General features: G+C 43.2%; 1 protein-coding gene across 1 annotated transcript in view; it reads left to right on the top strand.

Moving 5' to 3' along the window:
- Positions 1-1,539: 1,539 nt before the first annotated feature.
- Positions 1,540-21,300, top strand: part of LOC134394817 (rho GTPase-activating protein 7-like) — a 77,596-nt gene continuing 57,835 nt past the window's right edge. The window contains exon 1 of the mRNA XM_063120563.1: positions 1,540-1,741. Within this exon, the coding sequence (XP_062976633.1) occupies positions 1,627-1,741 (115 nt within the window). The 5' untranslated portion in view covers positions 1,540-1,626. The remainder of the gene's footprint in view (positions 1,742-21,300) is intronic.

Genomic DNA, 21,300 nt, shown 5'->3' with positions numbered 1-21,300 from the left:
TTACCCAACTTTCAAATAACCCTAAAATAAGCCATGGGTTATTTGAGGGTTGTCTAAACCTCAAACAAGCCCTTCTGCTTGGGTTTGCATGACACGACAAGCCAGGGAAAGCTGGGCACCCATGGCGCCATGCAAAAATAGCACCCACGGGCATCCAGCACAGTTTGACAGCCCCTGCAGGTAAATTAAATTACGTTGGCTGTTGTGTAATAGGAAACACTCCTGCTAGCTGGATATGCATACACAACAAGCTGGGCACCTTTGGGCACCATGCAAAAATGGTGTCCATGGGCACCCAGCACAGTGCAACAGCCCCTGGGGATAAATTAAGCCACAATGGGCTGTTATGTCACACAAACCGGGTCAGAGTGTGACAAGTTATAGTGGTGTGAGGGAGGAGATCATTGTATTTGCTGTATTTGCAATAGCAATGAAAAAGTTTTCTCTAATCCTAGAAAGAGAAGACAAGCTTTTATCACTAAAGGGAATATCAAAGCAGCCTTTTCCATAAAACATCTATTTAAATACACTGGAGCGGTTGTGCCTGCATTCCAGCTGTCATTGTGGATATGATTGCCAAGGTTCCACAACTTCTCCTTCAAATTATTTGTCATATTGATATAACAAGTGTGAATTTATCTGAAGTTGAAAAATACTAGCAGGATACAGTCTTTCCTGTGCATGCGGTCTGACGTTAGTACAATAAGTCTACAAATTAAGACATGAAGCATTTACATTGAAAGAATGTAAATGCTAATGCATCATTCCTGGGAGGTAGAGAAGAGATTGGACTTTATCTGGGGAACCCTCATTTTTTATTTAGCAGTCGAAATCTGTGATTTGGCACAACACATAATTAATGTTTTAAAGGGGAAATACTTAAATTAATTATTAGCTCTGTCAACGAGTATTAGCTGTAATAACCAAAGTGAAACTTCCAGGTCCATAGGCATGATATTTCCGAATAAATTCCAGCCAGGGGAGGGAGGGGTCAAACTGCAGGGAAGGTCTGTTGTCTTCATGGCCTGCTGTGGACTGCCCAGATGCATCTGGCTGGCCATGGTGGGAAACAGGATGCTGGATATGAAGGACCCTTGGTCAGATCCAGCGGGGCTGCTATTCCCACACATAAGAGAAGAACAGAGCAATAAGAGAATTGGAAAAGGAGGAAGCTTGTTTCACATGCTGATAAACTGGAGAAGCTTGGAAGTGGTACAGAGAACTGCCTAATATGTTATTGTGTGGTTGCCTAACGCTTTTATTTGCACAGCAGAGCAATGAGCATGTTTATAAAATGTGGCAGCTGAGATGCAGAACTGTGCTGTGAGGCGGGAGCGAGGGGGGGATTCTATTGGGCTGCTATTTCCTTTTCAGCCTGACCCCAGATTGTTTGGAAGGAGTTTCTTCCTCCTCACGATTCTCCCCCCACCCCCGGTCTTTCCATCCCGGCCTCTGAGGGGTGTTAACAAATTACATGCAGACTTTCTTATAGAGCAACTTTTTCCCCCTCTGTCTTTTCTAAAAAGGAGAAAGCTGGCAGGACTGCATTGTCAACAATGGTAGACATTTGCTCAGGCCGTTGGATCTTAAAAGGCTAACTGTGCCTCTGTGGATTGCACAGCAAGAATGGCATATCCAGGGAAGTCTCTCTTAAGGAGATCTTTCAGTGAGCATATCAGGGTCTCTACCACGAAAGCATGGGATGTTTTTTGGAAGAGCACACGAGAAAAGCGTTTATCAGGTCAGTTATTTGAATTCTTTCATTTGTAATCTTACCAAAGTGAGCACTGCTTCCCTTCAAAATTTACCAGCATTTATTGGCTGCACATGCACTTTCCATACCAAAAAAGGAGAGTAGTTACTTTGGCACTTCTCAGAGTTGTATTGTCATATATGTTGTTTTACCTGAGATAGTGGTTTCTGGGAGATCCCTTGGTACTACTGAGCAGGAAATGTAGGATATTGGTTCTCAAAGTGTCTTCCAAGTATCAAAAGCTGCTTGATGTGGTCACTGCTTCCAAAATCACTGATGCAAACCAGTCTCCATAATGATGATAGGCAGCTTTTAATGCTTTAATGTGTCAAGTAAATATGTAATAAAGTTGTTGCTGGAATTTGGTATCCTGTGTGAAACGCTCAATTGCGAAATGTCCAACTATCCCAGTCCTTTTACGTACAACTCTTAACTCTGTTGACCACAAACAGCTGTTCAGTAAAGCCCTAGAATTAATCAAAAACATTTGAAATGAAATTGTTATATATATCCTAAGTTTGCAGTAGTAGTATGTATACTTGCATTTTAATGCCAAGACAGTGCATAGAAAACCAGTGTTACTCTTAAATTGTTACGTGATAGTTTCAGACAGACATGTTGATACTCTGACACTCAGTGGGGAAATCTGGTAATATCAAGTAAATATTTGAGAGATGTGTTCGAAATGCAACCCTTTTCAAGGGATGCAACTATTGTTAGAGAGAACTCTTCTTCTTTTTAAGCTTGAGGGCTTAATATTGTGTAGCAATTAACCACATGTAGTCTTAGAAGAATCACAGTTTTTCTTAAAATTAAGAATTAAACTTATGTGTTAAAAATGTGAAAGTGCCAAATTCAGTTTTTCCAAACATAAAAAACCCCAACAATTTGTCCTTTTTAACCTGTGCTGAGATGCAGAAACACAATTCTGTGGTAGAAGCACTTAGTTTGAATGGTTTCTATTTTTCTAGGGGTTTAGTCAATTCATCTGTGCTGGCCTAAATTGTGATAACTGGCTAATACCTTTTAAGCAAAGTGTTAAACATGGTGGAAGACTGGACTATGAAGTAACAGAGGTATTCAGAGCATCTGCTGATGTTTAAGATGTCTGTAAACTGAATTTCTAGAGGTTTGGAATGGATTGAAGGAACAGAATACTGACTTGAAATCTGTGACACTTACTGTTTACTGATAGGTCTACTTATTTTATATCTGTGAAGGTAATGCCCAGTGCTCTTATGTTCTTACTTAGGACAAGGCTCAGAGGCCTATTAAGAGTCCTAGGCCTATTAAGAGTTCTAGGAAGACAGAACAAAGATCATCAAGATGAACAGGACTGAGAATATATACTAGCATTGGGGATACAAGAGCTCCCTCTTCACTGAAATTCCTCTGTGTGGCCTTGGGTCCTCCTCTGTAAAGTGGGATTGAGATGATGGAATGATAGTAAAAATGAGGTGTGGGAACAAATAAAAAAGCCTTAGTTCGGGGAAAGATCTGCAACAAAAGTCACGAGCTGATCTTGAGCTCCTGTTAAATCCAGAGTTAAATCCTGTGCCATTTTTTTACCACTCAGCTATTCCTACAAGACTGTCCCATTGCCCTATTTTCCCCTTCCCCCATATTACACATTTTATTCTTTGTTTTTTTTTAAAAAAAAAACCTTTATTCTTCTTCGTGGTCTCTATGCATCACACATATGGGCTTTGCGCCTGCGCAGAGACCAGACCGGAACCTTCTATAGCTGAGTGGAACGTTTTTGGCGGGAACCCCTCCCCCACGCTACCGTGCATGTCCATGGGGTTCCCGCCCTTACCTCAGTTCTTCGTCGTCCGCCATTGTGCACAGACCTGTTTAACCGAACCTCTAGCGTTTTTCTTATTAACTTTATTTTCTCTTTTACGATCTTCTTCGTTTTTCGATCTTTTTCTAAGACTCTTCTTACTACTTTTCTTATATTAAAAAAAAAAAAAAATTAAATTATTGAAGATAGTTTTCCTCAGCGACTTCGGTCGCGTGAGGCCTGTATGGCAGTTGAAACACCGTTTACGAAGTGTGTGAAGTGTGGGGCCAAGCTTCCACCTATTGACGGACACTCCCTCTGTGTTCTTTGTTTGTGCTAAGGCCATATCGTTGAGGCCTGCCATCATTGCATGTCGTTTACAAAACAAACGAGGAAAAGCAGAGCTGACGACTTCCCTCCATCTTGGGGGGAAAAAGCTCTCAGAGCCACGGAGGCTCCTACTATGGATAAAACGGCAGTCAGTAAGTCCGTTACCGACAAAACGGCAGCGAGTAAGTCCGTTACCGACAAAACGGCAGCCAGTAAGACCGTTGATGACCGTTGCACTGAGGTGCCTGAGAATTCCAGAGCGGCTAATAGGGCTCAGATACCCCTAACGCCTGGACGGTCACTGGTGAGTTCCGCGGCCAGGAAAATCTCCAAGAGGGCCCGGACTCCCAAATCTTCGATGATGGACAAAACGGCAGCCAGTAAGTCCGTTGATGACCGTTGCACTGAGGTGCCTGAATATTCCAGAGCGGCTAATAGGGCTCAGATACCCCTAACGCCTGGACGGTCACTGGCGAGTTCCGCGGCCAGGAAAATCTCCAAAAAAGGCCCGGGCTCCCAAATCTTCGACGATCGACAAAACGGCAGCCAGTAAGTCCGTTGATGACCGTTGCACTGAGGTGCCTGAATATTCCAGAGCGGCTAATAGGGCTCAGATACCCCTAACGCCTGGACGGTCACTGGCGAGTTCCGCGGCCAGGAAAATCTCCAAAAAAGGCCCGGACTCCCAAATCTTCTTCGGAAATGGAGCGGCGGAACCGGCTAGGAGTCACTCTACTCCTCCTGTCATACCGACCGCTTCGATACCGAGGCCTCCCTCGGTATCGAGATTCCAGCCGCTACAGATGGCTACGGTACCGACGCACCCTCCCAGTCTATCGGAGGGCGAGTTGCGGGATTCGGTTTCAGCGGCCTCTTTCCGAGAGCCTAGCAGGCCGTGAGAGGTTCAGGGACTAATCCCTCTACCGCCTTCGGAATGGGATCGATATCGCCCACTTCCAGGGTGACCACCAGTACCCTCAAGAAGAGTATTATGCGCACCCTTCGCTTACATCGAGGGTGTGTCATCTACCGCTGCCTCCACCGCCCGCCCACCAATGTCCACGGTGTCGACGCCTCGACACCGTACGCAGCCATCGGCATCGACTGCCGCGGTTACCACGATACCGACGGAGCATGTGTCATCTACTGCTGCCTCCACCGCCCGCCCACCAATGTCCACAGTGTCGACGCCTCGACACCGTACACAGCCATCGGCATCGACTGCCGCGGTTACCACGATACCGACGGAGCATGTATACCTCCAGGTGGTTACAGTATCCTTGCCTGAAGAAAATTATTCATCGGATTCTGAATTGGGGTTGTCGGCTACTCCATCGATGCCTTCACCATAAGATGAGGTTCATGACAACGACCCTTCTTCCCCTTCCGACGATATGGTCAGATCTTCTGACCATATGCTTAGAATGGCTCAGGCATTAGGACTGGTGATCCAGCACCACATGCTTTAAAGCAAATGGCTCAATTATTCTGGAAAACACCGGCTATGTCTCAGGCCACATCGTAAAGGCTAGAGACCCTCTATCGAGTCTAACAAGAAAATGTACAGTTTCTGGTCCAACATCCCAAACCTAATTCGATCGTAGGGAGTCGGTTCAAGGCCGCTTACAGAAGGCACATTCTGCACCTGTGGACAGAGAGGGCAGAAAGTTGGACCTTACGGGCCGGAGGATTTATTCCTCTGCTTCTTTGGGCATCAGCCTACGAGGCTACCATGGCACGATACCAGCTCTTCCTCTGGGAGAAAATAGGATCACTAGGTGAACATCTCCCAGAGGACAAAAAAGAGCGGGCACGAGTCTTCCAAAGTGAAGCTTCAGCCATAGCCAGGCAACAAGTGTCGACAGCGCGACACCAAGTTGACTGCCATTCCAAGTCGATGATGGGACCCGTGTCCTTGAGGAGACATGCTTGGCTCCACTCCGCTAATCTGGCTCATGACACCAAAGCCAGGATTGAGAACATGCCTTACGATGGCGAGGGCTTGTTTAATAGCAAGACGGACAAGACCTTGGACTCTATATACAAGGCTTGCACATCAGCCAAGAAAATAAGTTTCTCTGCTCAGCCTGCCCAATACAAGCTGAGACGGTGAACAAGACCGCCTGCTTAACAACAACAGCAGCGGCCCTACTATCAAAGCCAACAGAGGCAGCGACAACAACAACTCCAGAGTAAGCGGCCATATCAGTCTACATTTCAACAAGACAAGCGTCAGCCTGACTTCACCAAGAAGCAGTGACTTTGACTTCTTTGTCCCACGTCCACCTCCCTTTGCGAACCGCCTAGCACCCCATTACCATCAATGGGAGTCAATGGCATCAGACTCCTGCGTGTTCACTATCATCAACTTGGGGTATGCCATCGAGCTCGATGTCCTTCCTCCTTCGGGGGTGAAAGTAACGGCGCCATCCCTTCCTCTGCTTCCGGAGGTACAGACCTCTGCTATCGAAGAGAGCCATCTCTCCCGTACCCGCAGAGGAACTCAACCAGGGTTTTTTCTCGCGCTACTTCACGGTCCCGAAGAAATATGAGGTCTTCGGCCGATCATGGACTTAAAGCAGTTAAACAAATTCATCATTCCAAGGAAGTTCCGTATGACAACGGTTACTTTTATTCTGCAGCTCCTACACTTGGACGATTGGCTTCTGGTAGCGGACACCAGTTGCACGCTCCAGAAGGACATTTCAACCACCCTCAACCTGTTGGACTTGTTGGGTTTGTGGGTCAACGAGGAGAAATCCATCTTGACCCCACATCAGAAGCTCGACTTTATAGGGGTAACTCTGTCGTCTCGAGATGGGAGAGCATACTTACCGTCGACCAGAGCGAACACCTTACAGCAGTTAGCCATCGATACCGAGAGCCGCCGAAAAGTTTCGGCATGGACAATTCAGAGGCTATTAGGCTTGATGCAGTCATCAGGTTTGCAAGACTCAGAATGAGAATATTGCAAGCCTGGGTTTTAAGAACTTTCGATTTTCGACACGATGCCCGGTGAGCTTACCTGTCGATCCTGACGCAAGTAAGGGCATCTCTGAAATAGTGGTTTTCGATGTCGACGCTCCTAGAAGGGGTTTCGTTCCAACAAAACACTCCTTCGGTAACGATCACGACGGATGCATCGTTGATCGGATGGGGAGCACACTGCGACTCCCTCACAGCTCAGGGCCGTTGGCCTCCTTCCCAGAGGGAACATCATATCTACCACTGCTAGCGGTTGAGAATGCAATAAGAACTTTTTCACAATTGATCGAGGGCCTAAACGTCCTGATCGCGATGGACAACACCACGGTGGTGGTGTACATCAACAAACAAGGTGGGACAAGGTCTCACCCTCTGAATCGATCGGCACTCAGGATTTGCATCTGGTGCATAAAGAGAAATACTCACCTGACGGCGACCCATGTAGCGGGCAATGAAAACATCTTCGCGGACGCCCTCAGCAGGTCTTTCCACGTCGACCACGAATGGGAGCTCGATACCGAAGTAAGAGACGTTCTCTTTCGGTACTGGAGTCTCCCTGCTGTCGATGTCTTCGCTACCGAAGAAAACGCAGCTTGTTCCAGGTTCTGCAGCAGAGCAGGAAGAGGAAAGCACTCGCTAGGAGATGCTTTCACCAGAACCTGGAAAGGAAATCTTCTTTACATCTTTCCTCTGTTTCCACTGTTGACGAAGGTGCTGGCCAAAATCCAGTCGGACAGGTCGGACTACATCCTTATCTCACCGTGGTGGCCTCGACAGACGTGGTTCTCCACGCCCTTCGACTGTCGGACGGGAATTACATCAGACTCCCGCCGATACCGACACTGTTGTCTCGACATCAGGGCAGGGTTCGACACGCAAACCCGTCGACCGTCAAGATGACGGCATGGAGGATATCATCCACTCCTCCTCTCGTATCAAAGATTTAACTGTAGACCATATATTTTTGGCATCACTAAAGCCTTCAACAAGAAAATCTTATGCGGCAAAGTGGCAAAGATTTCAAACTTTTGCCTTGGAAAACGATCAAGCACCTGAATCTTGCCCTTTAGCGTTAATCCTCAAATACCTACTGACACTTTATCAGCAGGGACTCGAACTCACTTCCATCAGAGTTCACTTAGCAGCTATTACGTCTTTCATCGAGGCATGATTGGTTTTACACCTTTTGTGCATCCAACATCGAGGAAATTTTTAAAAGGGCTTAAAAATATGATACCGACAGTAAAGAGTATCGTTCCACCATGGAGCCTATCAGTGGTGTTACAGGCATTGACAAAGAAGCCCTTCGAGCCCATGGCCTTATCTGACCTTAGGCTTCTAACATTCAATACTGTCTTTTTAGTAGCCATCACTTCTGCTAGACGTGCAAGTGAGCTTAGAGCTCTCAAGATAGTTGCTCCTTACACTATCTTTCACAAAGATAAGGTTGTGTTACGCACAGACCCTGCCTTCTTGCCTAAGGTAGTGTCAACCTTTCATCTGTCCCAATATATCACTCTACCAGCTTTCTTTCCGAATCCTACATCACCTGTAGAGTCTGCTTTACATACACTTGATGTAAGGAGAACTCTTGCCTTTTACAAGGCTAGGACAAGGAATTTTAGAAAAACAAAGCAATTGTTTATTTGTTATGGGGAGCCTTATAAGGGACTCCCTGTTTCATGTCGGCGTCTGTCACGCTGGATTGTAGACACAATTGAACTTGCCTACTCTATCTCTAAACTAGAACTGGTGAAACCTGTGACAGCTCATTCTACCAGAGCCGTCACAACATCTGTGGTTTTCGGCAGAGGTGTTCCTTTGACAGAAGTCTGTAGAGCTGCAACGTGGTCCACTCCATCCACGTTTGTTAGGCACTACAGTTTGGACACCCGTGCTAGGCACGACTGCTCGTTGGGAGGACAGTGCTCTCGGAGATCTTCAGATGATGCACCAACCCACCTCCAAATATATGTCAGCTTGCTACTCGCCCATATGTGTGATGCATAGAGACCACGAAGAAGAAATGCAGGTTGCTTACCTGTAACTGTAGTTCTTCGAGTGGTCATCTATGCATTCACACAACCCACCCACCATCCCCACTTGGTGGTGTGAGACTTATAAATGACACAGTTATGTGTGGAATGTACTTGTATTTTATTTACACTCATGTTTATGGGGGCACAATGTCGGACTCCTGTAAACTGAGGTAAGGGCGGGAACCCCATGGACATGCACGGTAGCGTGGGGGAGGGGTTCCCGCCAAAAACGTTCCACTCAGCTATAGAAGGTTCCGGTCTGGTCTCTGCGCAGGCGCAAAGCCCATATGTGTGAATGCATAGATGACCACTCGAAGAACTACAGTTACAGGTAAGCAACCTGCATTTCTGTTGATATCCCACACCATTCCAAAGGCTCTTAGCCACTTTTTCATGTATTTAAAATGTTTACTGTAATACTGGAAAAGGGTGACAACTTCTACTCTCCCAGGTATAGAATGTTTTGCTGTGAGCCCTTATGACTTTGGTCAATAACTGGGGCCAAGCTTTCCCCTTGCAAATCCAGGGGAAGGTGACGTTTTTGGACCCATGGGCACATTTGGCAATTTGAGAAACGGTCATGGGCAACATGACAAAATGGCTATCGTTGAAGGTGTGGCTACTCTTGTTGCTGTCCCTCTCCTACCACAGTTGTGGGCATTTTTAACAGACCTGAATATAATGTACTGCTGTATTTCCCTCAATAAAATGCAAAGCTAGAATTAGGATGTAAATAGAAGGGTGAACCCTTTCCACCTTTTGGTAGGTTTACCTGCTGCCAATACATTCACAGCATAGGAAAATGAAGGACCACTGAGTACTACCAGCTAAGGAGCACTTTTCTCATATTCAAATAATATAATTAATGAATAGTAAGCAAAACATAGAATATGGAAAAAATGCAAACGCAGAATGTTTCAAATTCCAGATGGCAATCTTTTCCTCTGTAAAAGTGGGGAATGACCCTGGCTTTTCTGTGGGGGAGAGTGTATGGTAGTTTCTTCCCCAACAGCAGCAATTAATCTTAGATGAAATAACCATTTTTTTCAGCTGGTGGGAGATGTTAGTGTATTTTGGAGTTGAACTAAAGCATTCTGGGCATAATATAAATGAAAACATCAATGTCAATGACAGTTACAAATGACCAAGTTACTTGAATTGGCTTTATAAATATTTTTCTTTTAAAGGAACTTTATGGTTTGCTCATTGAATGATCTAGTCCTCTGGTATAATTATCTTGTGTTAATTTCAGCTGGGAAGAGATTCATACAGCTGTCCTACAGCTGGTATTTATCCTGCTTTGAAAATGTAACAGTTCCTATAAGTGAGATTAGTCTCCTTCCTGAAAAGGTGGTCTAAAGGAACAGGAAAGATTCTTGTTTTAAGAAATGGTGAAGAACTATACTGTGCCTGTTCACTTTTTGATTAAAATTTTGGAGTTGTAGGGTTCCCTCAGGCAGCTGGTTGGCCACTGTATGAACAGAATGCTGAACTAGATGGACTTTTGGCCTTTAGCCTGGTTCCATATGGATCTTATGTTTTTAGAGTTGCATGCAAAATCTAGAGTATGTTGGCATTCATATGTGAATGCTGGCAATTCTAAATAAATGTTGTGAATGTCTGGAAGCTCAGCCCCACATTGGTGGGGTCTGCTTAATAGTCAGGGAGCTTCTGATGCTACAGAGTTGTTCAAGCTAAGCTGGTGTAGATCTGATCAGTAACGTGAATGGAAGAGCCACTGTGAGACTCATATAAGGAAGGATATAAGTATTCTTCTCTTTCTTTCTTTCTTTCTTTCTTTCTTTCTTAATTTACACTGGTAAATGTTGGCAATATCAGGGTTTGGACATTCAGAAACTTTGTCTGGAATTGCTCTTCACCATGAATGCCTATATTTTATTTATTTATTTATTTATGTAGGCATTTGTATCCTGCCCGCCCTGTATCGCAAGGATCTCAGGGCTGCGTAAAGATAAAATCATACTTGAAGTCATTTAACTGCAATCTTGACTCCTTATTAGTTAATGCTACATAAGTGAGGTTGCACACACTTCCCCTTTTCCAATGGAGGAAAAGTAGAATTTGAGCAGTTCTACTTTCTTTTTGCCACCGGTTAACATTTCACCATCCTTGTTTAGTATTGGTCCTGTCATTTATTTCCTTTTGCTTTGAACATACCTAAGTACCCTATTTCTTCGATTCTAAGACACACTTTTCCCCCCATATAAACATCTCTAAAAATGGGGTGCGTCTTAGAATCACGGGCGTGTCTTAGGTTTTTTTTTCTGTTGGTGGTACTGAAATTAGTGTGCGTCTTACAATCGATGGCGTCTTACAATCAAAGAAATACGGTAATCCATTTTTTATTGCTCTTAGCATCCCTCAGCAGTGGCCTAAAGACTGACATGAGAATAAATGGCATACATATTAAGTCATGACCCCCAATTTTAACAGTAGCAGCTTTAGGTGCTGTAGACTCTAGTTAGGAGGTGACTGTCATTCACTGGACTTGCCCTTGAAGAACAGTGGTAGAGGGAGGTGCCATAGCACTGTGTGTTTTAGCATATCTAAATAGGACTGAGGAGGAAACCCAAGATAAAACTCAGCCATGAAGCTCACTGGTGGCTTTGGGGAAAGTCACATTCTCTCAGCCTAAACTACCTCACAGAGTTGTTGTGAAAATAAAATGAGTGAGGAAGGAGAGGCTTGTATGCTGTTCTGAACTTCTTTTTTAAAAAATGTAATAAACATCTGTTAAATATCCACAACATCCTTGGAACTACCATTCAGAACTGATGGGCCAATGTTAACAGCTAGCAGACGTGGCAAAGTGTTCGTTGTTCAACTTCTGGCAAAGGGATGTGAGATGGTTAGGACTAGCTGGCACATTTACTGAGCAAGATAGTTTAAGGCCCACTTTTATATTTCCAAACAAGTAATCTAATTCCCTGGAAGTGTGTGTGTCTCTAGTAAAAATCAAGTGTGTATTCTGTCTTTTTATAAACATTCAAAACGTTTTGAGTCAGACTGCTTCTTACACCAGTTATTTGGCTATGTTGTACTGTATAACACACACGATGTTAAGGATGGCAGTGACCACTGCCATATGTTATGCCTTCTGTCATTACTAGGTGGGGTGAAAGCACTGTTTTGGAAAATAAATGAGTAATAGCAAATAGTGAAGCTTTGAGATGAAGGTCTGTGGTTAGATTAACAAGGTGACAAGTAGTATTTCTACAACACAATCACAGCACAGTTTTACATATACAACTGCATTTCATTTTCCACTGTAAACTTAGAGGGATGGGTAAGTTAAAAAATCCCTACGTATTTTTTCCCATTCCTAACATTTGTTGCTATTTTGGTTCTTAATACAAACTGTACATACATTTCTTGTCTAGTACAAAAATTAAAAATGCCAGCAACACCAATTGCAACATGCTGTATGAACTGGATTTTTGTTTCTTATAAAATGTCGCCATAGTTCAGGGATAGGCAACTTGCAGCCATCCAGAAATTTTGGCCTGCAACTCCCATCATTCCTCATCATTGGTTATGTTATCTAGGACTGATGGGAGTTGTAGGCCAATATATCTGGAGGGCCACAAATTGCAATTTCCTACATTAGTCAATTGGAAAATAGAATTTAGAAAGGGCTTTTAAGCTTCAGGAATTACTCCCTGAGTAACCCTGAGGCTTACTCCCACAGCCAAAATACATGTTACACTAATCATTTAGTATGTAGCTGAAGTGGAGCTTTCTATTTACTTTAGTGCAGCCATGCTTGGCCCGAATTCAGATCAGGACCATTGTGTACCAGGAGGGGAGGATTAAACTTTTACTCCCACCATTATTGCTCAAAATCACATGCTGGAAAAATTCCTCATTGGTGTCAGTACAGGCATTTTATTTTATTTATTTATTAACTCCTTCTCCAGGAGGATTTGGCAAAGGGAGGTTTAATTCCCACGTCCAGTGTGTGGTGAATTGAGGCCATGGGCACTAGAGTAAACAAAAACTTAACTCTCAGCTACAAGCTATGGAATTTAGATTAATGTGGAGTTTGGCTCCCAAATAAAGGGGTATAGGATTGCAGCCCTAAAAATGAGTGAGTTACAATTAGTTATATTGGTTAATTACATTGAGAAGGTTTTATACATAAAGGCAGCCTAATATAATTTAAAATAAAAATTAAATAAATGGAAAAGTAATTTACAGAAAATTAAAGAAGTTTGAGAATTTTGATCAAATGGAGTCTCTATGAAAGCATTTGAGCTGAAGGAGGCTTTTAAATAGTGGTTACTACTGTTCTCTGAAAGTATTTTTTGTTTTTAATCCTTCTTTTCACAATGTTTATCTCTACCTGTGGTTTGCGAGCAGCAGGCAAGATTATTGAGGTGTGTGATAGTAGAAATAAGTCTGCATAACTTCCAATCCTCTTTCTGGGAGGAGAGTGTCATGTCCCACTCACCTTGAGACTCCTTTTTACCTTTCTCTTTAAAGGATCTCAACCATGAACACAGTTGGTCTGAGGCTGCCCACTCTGTGGATTATTTTTTCTTTCTGTTCCCACCTCTGGGCATTACCCTTTTACTCTCCCACTGGTTCTGTGATTCTTTGACCCTTCTTGGTCCCACAGCAACCAGCTTGGCACTCTGTGCTCATTTTTATTCACCCTTTTTCTTTACTGCTGCCACCATATAACTCAGTACCTCACCTCAAGTGCTTAAAAAAATCTAATCTAGTGTGAAACAAAATAACTTTTATTTAACAAGAAGTAAGTTCACACATGTTATCAAGCTTGTGGTTTCATTTGCTTCAGTACTTGGTTGTTCCTTGACATGTATCCTTGCCTACTCTACCCTCTAAAGTCAAATCTAACTCCTCTTTCTCCCTCTTATTCCGAAAAAAATAAAATCCTACACTGATCTAACCTCTTCAGCAGACTAACCCCAGCCTCAGCTAGACCTACCTGGTCTAGTGCGACGGAAGGGTGAAGATCTTGCGATATTTTTATTGCGAGATCTCCCCCTCTGTTTACACGCGGCGCGCGATGACCTCGGAGGGAGAGGACGTTGCGGCCGCCATTTTTTTCTTAAAGAAGAGCACGCAACAGGTGGGTTTTTTAAAATTCTAAATGAATTTCCCTGCTCCCTCCACCCCACCCCCAAAGGGCGCAGAGCTCCTGAGGAGCTCTGCCCCCCATGCGTGGGTCCTGGCTCCACGCGAGTAACTACGGGGAACTGGGACAAACCGCGACGCCCGCACACACGTTCTGCGGTCTCGTGATCATCGCGAGACCGCGGAAAAAGAGGGCTTGAAGGGAAGAGCGAGATCCTGGGGCAAGGGAGGGAGCATGTGGACTGGACGCACAGGGACGGTCCTGGGGATCGCCCCAGGAATCAGCATTCACTCCAACATTCCATTCACTCACTCCCCCTCCCAACAGAATTAACCACTGCTTTATCATACAAAGTCCAAACAGCATTTACATCGCAGATAAATAGCATAAAACAGTGAAGCATCACATCAAGCCCTGACAAAAATTATGGGACTTATTCCTTAGTAGACTTGCATAGGATTGTACTGTAAGAAAAGGAGTCATTAATAATATACAGGATGGAATTATAAGTATAGGTATGTTAACAATATGAATTGTTAACTATCGAACTATCGAACACCTCCTAGATTTTCGCAATCATACTTTTGATAAATATTAGGATTTTGAATATCTGTGTGCCAAGAGAAGCTTTTACAGCCTTAGGATTTCAAATTCTGACTACAGAAGTCCATGAAAGGAGTTATTGTAAATCCTGTTTCTGGATAGATTGAGACATTTCCAAATATTTGTTTATATTTAGTGACACAGCTCCATTGGGGTCAGATCTTGCTGAATCATGTTTTTTAGAAAAATACACAAAGGTTTGTTTTATGTTACGTGTCAGTGAGATGGTTCACAGCACAGGTGATAATTTAAAAGGTTCTGTGCATACCCCAGAAGGGGGCAGCAAAGTAGCAGCAGCAGCTCCCATTCCTGAAGGAGGAACTGGGGTTATAGCTTCCTTTGTCAAGAAATTGCCACTAAATTTAATTGGCTTCTTACTTTGCAAATGAAAGCTTTTACAAAACTGGAAAGCTGCATCAAAAGAAAAATAAATGTAGGCAGGCAAAAACTCTGCTCCCTGCTTGTAAGGCAGTGCATCTCTGTGTGTGTATGTGCACATGTGTGCACATGTATGCAGCCCCCACTTCCGCAGCAGACACAAGATGTGGCCCTCGGGGTTGTGCAGCCCTGATCTAAGGATATCCTATAATTATATTTTAAGATTCCTCTAGGAAAAGTCATGAAGTGACTTAAAGGTAGCAATATATTATTGCACTCACCCCACTTCAAGTGGTGAGAAATTTCTGGGTGGAACCACATACACTGACAGCTTATATTCAAGGCTGTCAAATCCACTAACCTCTCATCAGATCCCCAGAAATAGAACTCCCTAAGACATTCTGTTACTTTGACCTTGCATTGCCCCCAGACTCAACACTCTTTTTTGAAAGGGTAATCCTTTTCCCCCCTCTCACAGGCACCCAGGTGTGTGTGTGTGTGTGTGTGTGTGTGCGTGCCCATTCTGAAGATCAACAGCAGGAGTCTTAACAGTTAGCTCTCATGGAGACACAGCACCTGAATTTCCCAGGCTATTATCAATCCTTTGTCAAGTCCCAAGATTCTGTTCAGGTACTGCCTTAATGAAAGGATGGGCAATTTGTGTCACTAGATTCCAGTCCCATCAGATGCCATTATCCCTAGCCAGCATGGCCAGTGGTCAGAGATGATGGGGATTGTATTCCAATACCTGGAGGGCCTCAAGTTGTCCACCCTGCCATAAGACAATGCTCAGTAAATGAATGAATTTAAGGTGTGTTTAAGTGTAGTTGGTTCAAAGTAGTGGAAAGTGGAAGAGTACACATTTATTTTTATGTCAAGTTCTGTTACTGCAAACAAACTATTTTTTTCATAGAGCACTTGGGGCTTGCTGTTCTCTCTGAGAAAGAAGGCCAGCTGTGTTTCCATGGCTTAGAACATATCCCCAAAATAACTTACAAGCTGAAATCTATTTATAAAGAGGAAAATATCCCCTGGGAATAGTAAGTGCCTAATGCCTTTCTACTGTAAACTGTTTCTGGCATTGGACTTCACTACTAAATAACTTGGCCACCTTTTAATCTGACATGGCTTCTTCTGAAAAATAAGTGCATTTAAAAGTTAATTAGGACATTGCTAGGTGGTGGTTCTTTCAAGCTAAGATGGTTAATGAGTAGTGACTTGACAGTGACTCAGTTCAGACAACACATTTCTCAATGGTGGTTTTAGAACTTCACGGTGGAGTTTTTACACCACCATTGAGAAATGTGTTGTCTGGCGGGAAAACTCCACGCAACGGTAGAGTGGTTTAAAAAAAAAAAAAAACACCATACACACTCCACACAGAATATCTACACTGTGCAGTGGAGAGTTCCTGCACATCTGTTGTGTTTTGTGTTATGTGGCGGGCTCCTTGTGTGGCGCAGAGCAGTAAAGCAGCAGTTTCTGCAGCTGAAACTCTCCGCATGGCCTGAGTTCGATCCCAGCGGAAACTGGTTTCAGGCAGCCGGCTCGGGTCGACTCAGCCTTCCATCCTCCTGAGGTTGGTAAAATGAGTACCCAGTTAGCTGGGGGAAAGGTAATAATGGCTGGGGAAGGCAACGGCAAACCATCCCGCTAAAAGGCCTGCCAAGAAAACGTCAGTGAAAGCTGGCGTCCCTCCAAGAGTCAGTAATGACTCAGTGCTTGCACGAGAGGTTCCTTTCCTTCCATGGAGTTTTCCATTGAATTGAGTTGACTTTTCCCACAAGTTACAGAGTTCCCTGGCAAGAGTGGTGAAAGGAACAAGGAACAAGTGCCGCTCTAGGAGAGCTGCTGGGATTTTTATTTTTTTTGGCAGCAATAGCTGATGGGATACCATCGGGAGGACCAGGAGAGGAGAGAGGGCGAAAGAACTATCAATCAAACATTGCAATGGATTTTATTCAACTCCATGGTCGCCCACAGTCACAGAACGGTAGAGTTAGAACATGTGTGGGGAATACCCCCTAGAAACTCAACCACTGAGTGGAGTTTTCACACTGCATTGACTAACATGTTGTCTGAACCAAGCCAATGAGTTTCATGGTTGAGGCAGGTTTGGATGTGAACTTGGGTTTCCCAACTCTAATATCCTGTCCACTATACGATAGTAGCTCTCAAGACAAAACAAGAATCACTGTGCATAAAGCTAATTTGGAGGGCTGAAACACTAAATTGCAGCTAGTAGATAATGGCCCAATCTATTTCTCAAACCTATGACATGTATAGTTTTATCTTTTTATTGTTTTCATTCTTTTTTCAAATGGTTTCAACAATACAGCCAAATTCTCAAGTTTGTCTTCTGTTTCGTTTAATTTGTAATTTTGCTGAACTGTTTTAGCAATAAAGATCCCTTTGCTCTGCAAAGGAAGAGTCATCTGTGTCATTTCTTAATTCAAGAGAACATTTTTCAGTCTCAGTGCTGCTCTCTCTTTGACACAGATAGGGCTAGAACATCAATACCTAAAACATCAAAGTAATTGCTTGTGAGGATACTTGTTTTATAAGAATCTACTCCAGAAGCCACAGGTGGGGGGAAAAAACCCACCTAATGATCTTACACTCTTTGGAGTGGGCAAAATCTCTGTTTACCTGTCTTAATTTTTGCAAAATAAAACACACTATCAACAATTAAACCTAAATTACACAAAACCATTAATAGTACATCCAAACACCATCATTAAATCAATAGAATCAAATAAATCTACGCTTATTGGTTATTTTTACTCAGATGAAAATGACTAGTTATAATGGCTATAAATGTGCCTTAGGCCTTTGACCACTGCCTTTGGCTTATGTACGTTAAATAGCTTGCTGGGCTATGCTCTTTAGAGCCCCAAGGTGGATGCAATTACTGTTCATAGACAGATACTCCAGGTAAAGGTGGTTTGCCTAGTCACTTGTCAATGAAACAAATTACAGAAACAGGAAACTGCAGGCAATGAAACAGGCTGTTTACAATATAATCACATGATGGCCTCAAGCAACAGCTTTGGGACAAAATACTAGCAAAAAGCTGAACTGAGTTCCCAGTGTCTTTGAAAGACTAGATATGAATGAGGACATATATCCCAGTTTCCTAGTTCGGAATAAGAGGAAATCCAGGCATGGATTGTAATTAATGCACCATTGAGCGCACACAAGTAAGTGTTGCTTGTTATACTCTGGAGAGATATTTTAACAGCTATGTTGATTGATGTTTAATGGGCCAGTGAACATTTCAACACAACACGAACTGTAGATAACACGCTGGGCATACAAAGTACGAACTGTGCAAAATCCAAATGGCTTCCAAATACAACACAACCATTCTAAACAGGAATACTTTTTCGCATCTCCTGGATTGTAGAAGCTGGCACCTAACTAGGGATCATCTGCCAGGTAGAACAGCATGGAATGTTCAGTGAGGACAAGTCAAGTTTTTTCTTGTTTTGAAAGATCCAAACAATATTGGAAATTCCATGAAAACATGATTAAAATAACTCTTTGCACTACAAAAACAGGAAGCCTTTCGTCTAAATAAATCTTAAAAATGGAGGTGGTGGCAGGGGTGGGGGAGGAAACAATTATAAAATGCAAATATTTGGCTATAATATTGTGAAGTATTACATGCAAATATCTGCTGAGTATATTTGGTTTATTTTATAATAGGGTTTGGCCATGACCCCATGGCATCTCTACTTGGATGAACCAAACAACATCAATGTATGTTCCTTCAAAATAATCCTTGATATTCTTCTAAGGAAGTGAACTATTTAAACCAAGAAAGCTTTGGCAAATGTATTAGAATGATGAAGGAGCCCTTCCTTTATGATGGGATCACCTATACGTAGTACTTTCTTTGAGACGACACAGAACTCATTGGCTTGGATTACCTGTTTAAATGCAATACCATAGAAAGCAAATGAATAAGCAGGAACAATTTCTTAAGCCAGGTGGACAGCATCTTGCCCTGCCACACAGGCCCATTCTTTCTCCCTTCCCCCAAAAGGAGAAAGTCACTTACTGTGCAGTGCTATTGGTCACTCCTCTCTTCCTGACTTCTATTAGTGCTGTCAGTGGGTAGGATGGGGCAGTTCTGGCTGGTGCTTGTGGGCAGGTCAGCCTGCCTTCTTGTTCTGGCTCTTTCCCTCTTCCTTTCTCCCTTCTTCTGTTCTCCCCTTCATTCCTTCTGGCTACAGACACTCTTTGGGCTCCATCACACCAGCATTTTATTGCACCTTTATCATGCTTGGTTTACTGTTTTGCAGTCACTCCGCCTCTTCCCTTCTATTTTCTGTGTTTTCCTAGAGCGGGGAAAGTCCAGTTTATTTCCTCAGTGCGGGATTAAAGCATCCTTCCACCCCTGTGTATTGCCATCCTCGCGTTATGTCCTTTGTTGGTGGTGTGTGCCTTGAAGGGAGGTTTTGCTGACGAAAGAGGGGTGGTTCTCCTCCAGCACATCGTGTTGAACTAACGTACTTGTGCTGACTCAGTTTAATGGACTTTTGCTGCTCCAACCACATTGTCATTACCTGCAGAAACGGCACCCAGCCAATGAAATAGTAAATCGCTAAAACACTAGATAGCAAAGCCAGAGTGAGGGGGGAGAAGGTGCCCGTCCATCACAATGTCCATCAACACAAGAACCAATGAACTGGAGGGGGAGGGGGAAGGAGAAGGGGCAGGGTGGAGTGGGAGAGCAAACAAGCAAAAGGAGATTTGACCAGTACAGTGGCGATACCACAAACCCATGTGAAAGGGACCATTAGCTTGACATGCTAATGAAATGGAGGTGGAAATCGCGGAGGCAAACCAGGAAAAAAAAGTAGGCGTGATGGAGCCATCTCTCAATCTTTCATGAGGCAGCACGCAGGCAGAGCATCTCAGAGGACCACACTGCTGGATTTCCATATTTGATCCTGATTGGTTCCCCACAAAGCCTGAATAAAGTGGCCATTCTAGACACTTAGAGTCAATCAATGTACTGGTGGTTTTTTGTTTCTTTGTTTTTTGTTGTGTGTGGTTTTTTTTAATATAAATTCTCCCTATGCCTTTTGAGCCCTTCAAAGTGAGGGTTTTGGTAACCCCTTGCAATTTTTTTAACTATTTTTTAATACAAGAGGCTGGGGTGGGTTAAGGTTATATGTGACTATGATGTGTGTGTGCGTGCTACACCTCCGTGTTATTTTTTCCCTTATTTTTTAATTCAATTTTTAATTTTCTGTGTTTTTTCTAGTTTCTAAAAAATGGGTCCTTGGGGGCATGGAAGTGATCCTAATGTGTGTGCGGTATCTTCAGAGCTCCCAACACCTTGCTATTTCCCCCCTCCATTTTCTATTTCCCCGTTTTTTGAGTGAGTCCAAAATAGAAAAGAAAATCTAGGCTGCTAAGCTCATTTGCAATAGATGTTTTATGCAAGATTGAAAGTTTATTCAGATTGACTTTGAATGCAACAGGCGTTTCATGGGGAAATCCTTATGGAAGTTCCTAAACCTAATAGTTTTACCCTTAAAGGCAGCCTAAAAATAAATGTAAATAAATAAAATATTTATGGGCAGTGAGATGGGCACACTTGCACTAAATCCCAACTACATTAAAATATTTGATTTCTTCATTGATGTGTATGGGCAGCTCTCACTTCCTGGGGATAACTTAAAACTAGCTTCCCAGTATGAGCCTGGGGAGTAATCTATCCAGACTATTATGCTATATCTTTATTAGGCCAACCAAGGGTAACAAAATTGTGTGCAAGCTTTCTGGAGAACCCAAAGGCTTGCACATGAGTTTGTGATTTCTAATTGGCCTAATTATGGCATTGCACAAATATGTATATCTAGACAGTGAGATGGTTCATTATACCCTTTTTAGATTTGCATGTCTCTTTCTCTCCATCTCTTTTCCCAACCTCCCCCCCCCACATACACATTCAGTCAATATTCCATGCCATTGAGTCCTTATAGGGTTGTTCTTGGGGCTTTTTTCCCCTAAAAGCATTTTTGCATATCTGCATATCTGCACATTTTTAAGTACCTGTTACGCTGACTGCTGAAATCCTCCCTCTTGTGTGTCAGTGGTGCCGTTTTGACTGTAGTTCCAAAGAGTGGAACCGCCCAGAGAGCTTCAGCTATTGAGCGGTATAAAAATGTAATAAATAAATACATAAGCATTGGAAGTTTTGAATTAGAAATAGAAGAAATGGTGTTTACTATTTTCCCTAATTGTGCCGACTGTCCTTTCATTTCCTCCTGTGCTTTGAGCAGTTATGGAT

This window comes from Elgaria multicarinata, chromosome 3 (genome assembly GCF_023053635.1).
Source record: "Elgaria multicarinata webbii isolate HBS135686 ecotype San Diego chromosome 3, rElgMul1.1.pri, whole genome shotgun sequence".
Lineage (NCBI taxonomy): Eukaryota > Metazoa > Chordata > Lepidosauria > Squamata > Anguidae > Elgaria > Elgaria multicarinata.
This window is presented reverse-complemented; position numbering and strand designations above follow the sequence as displayed.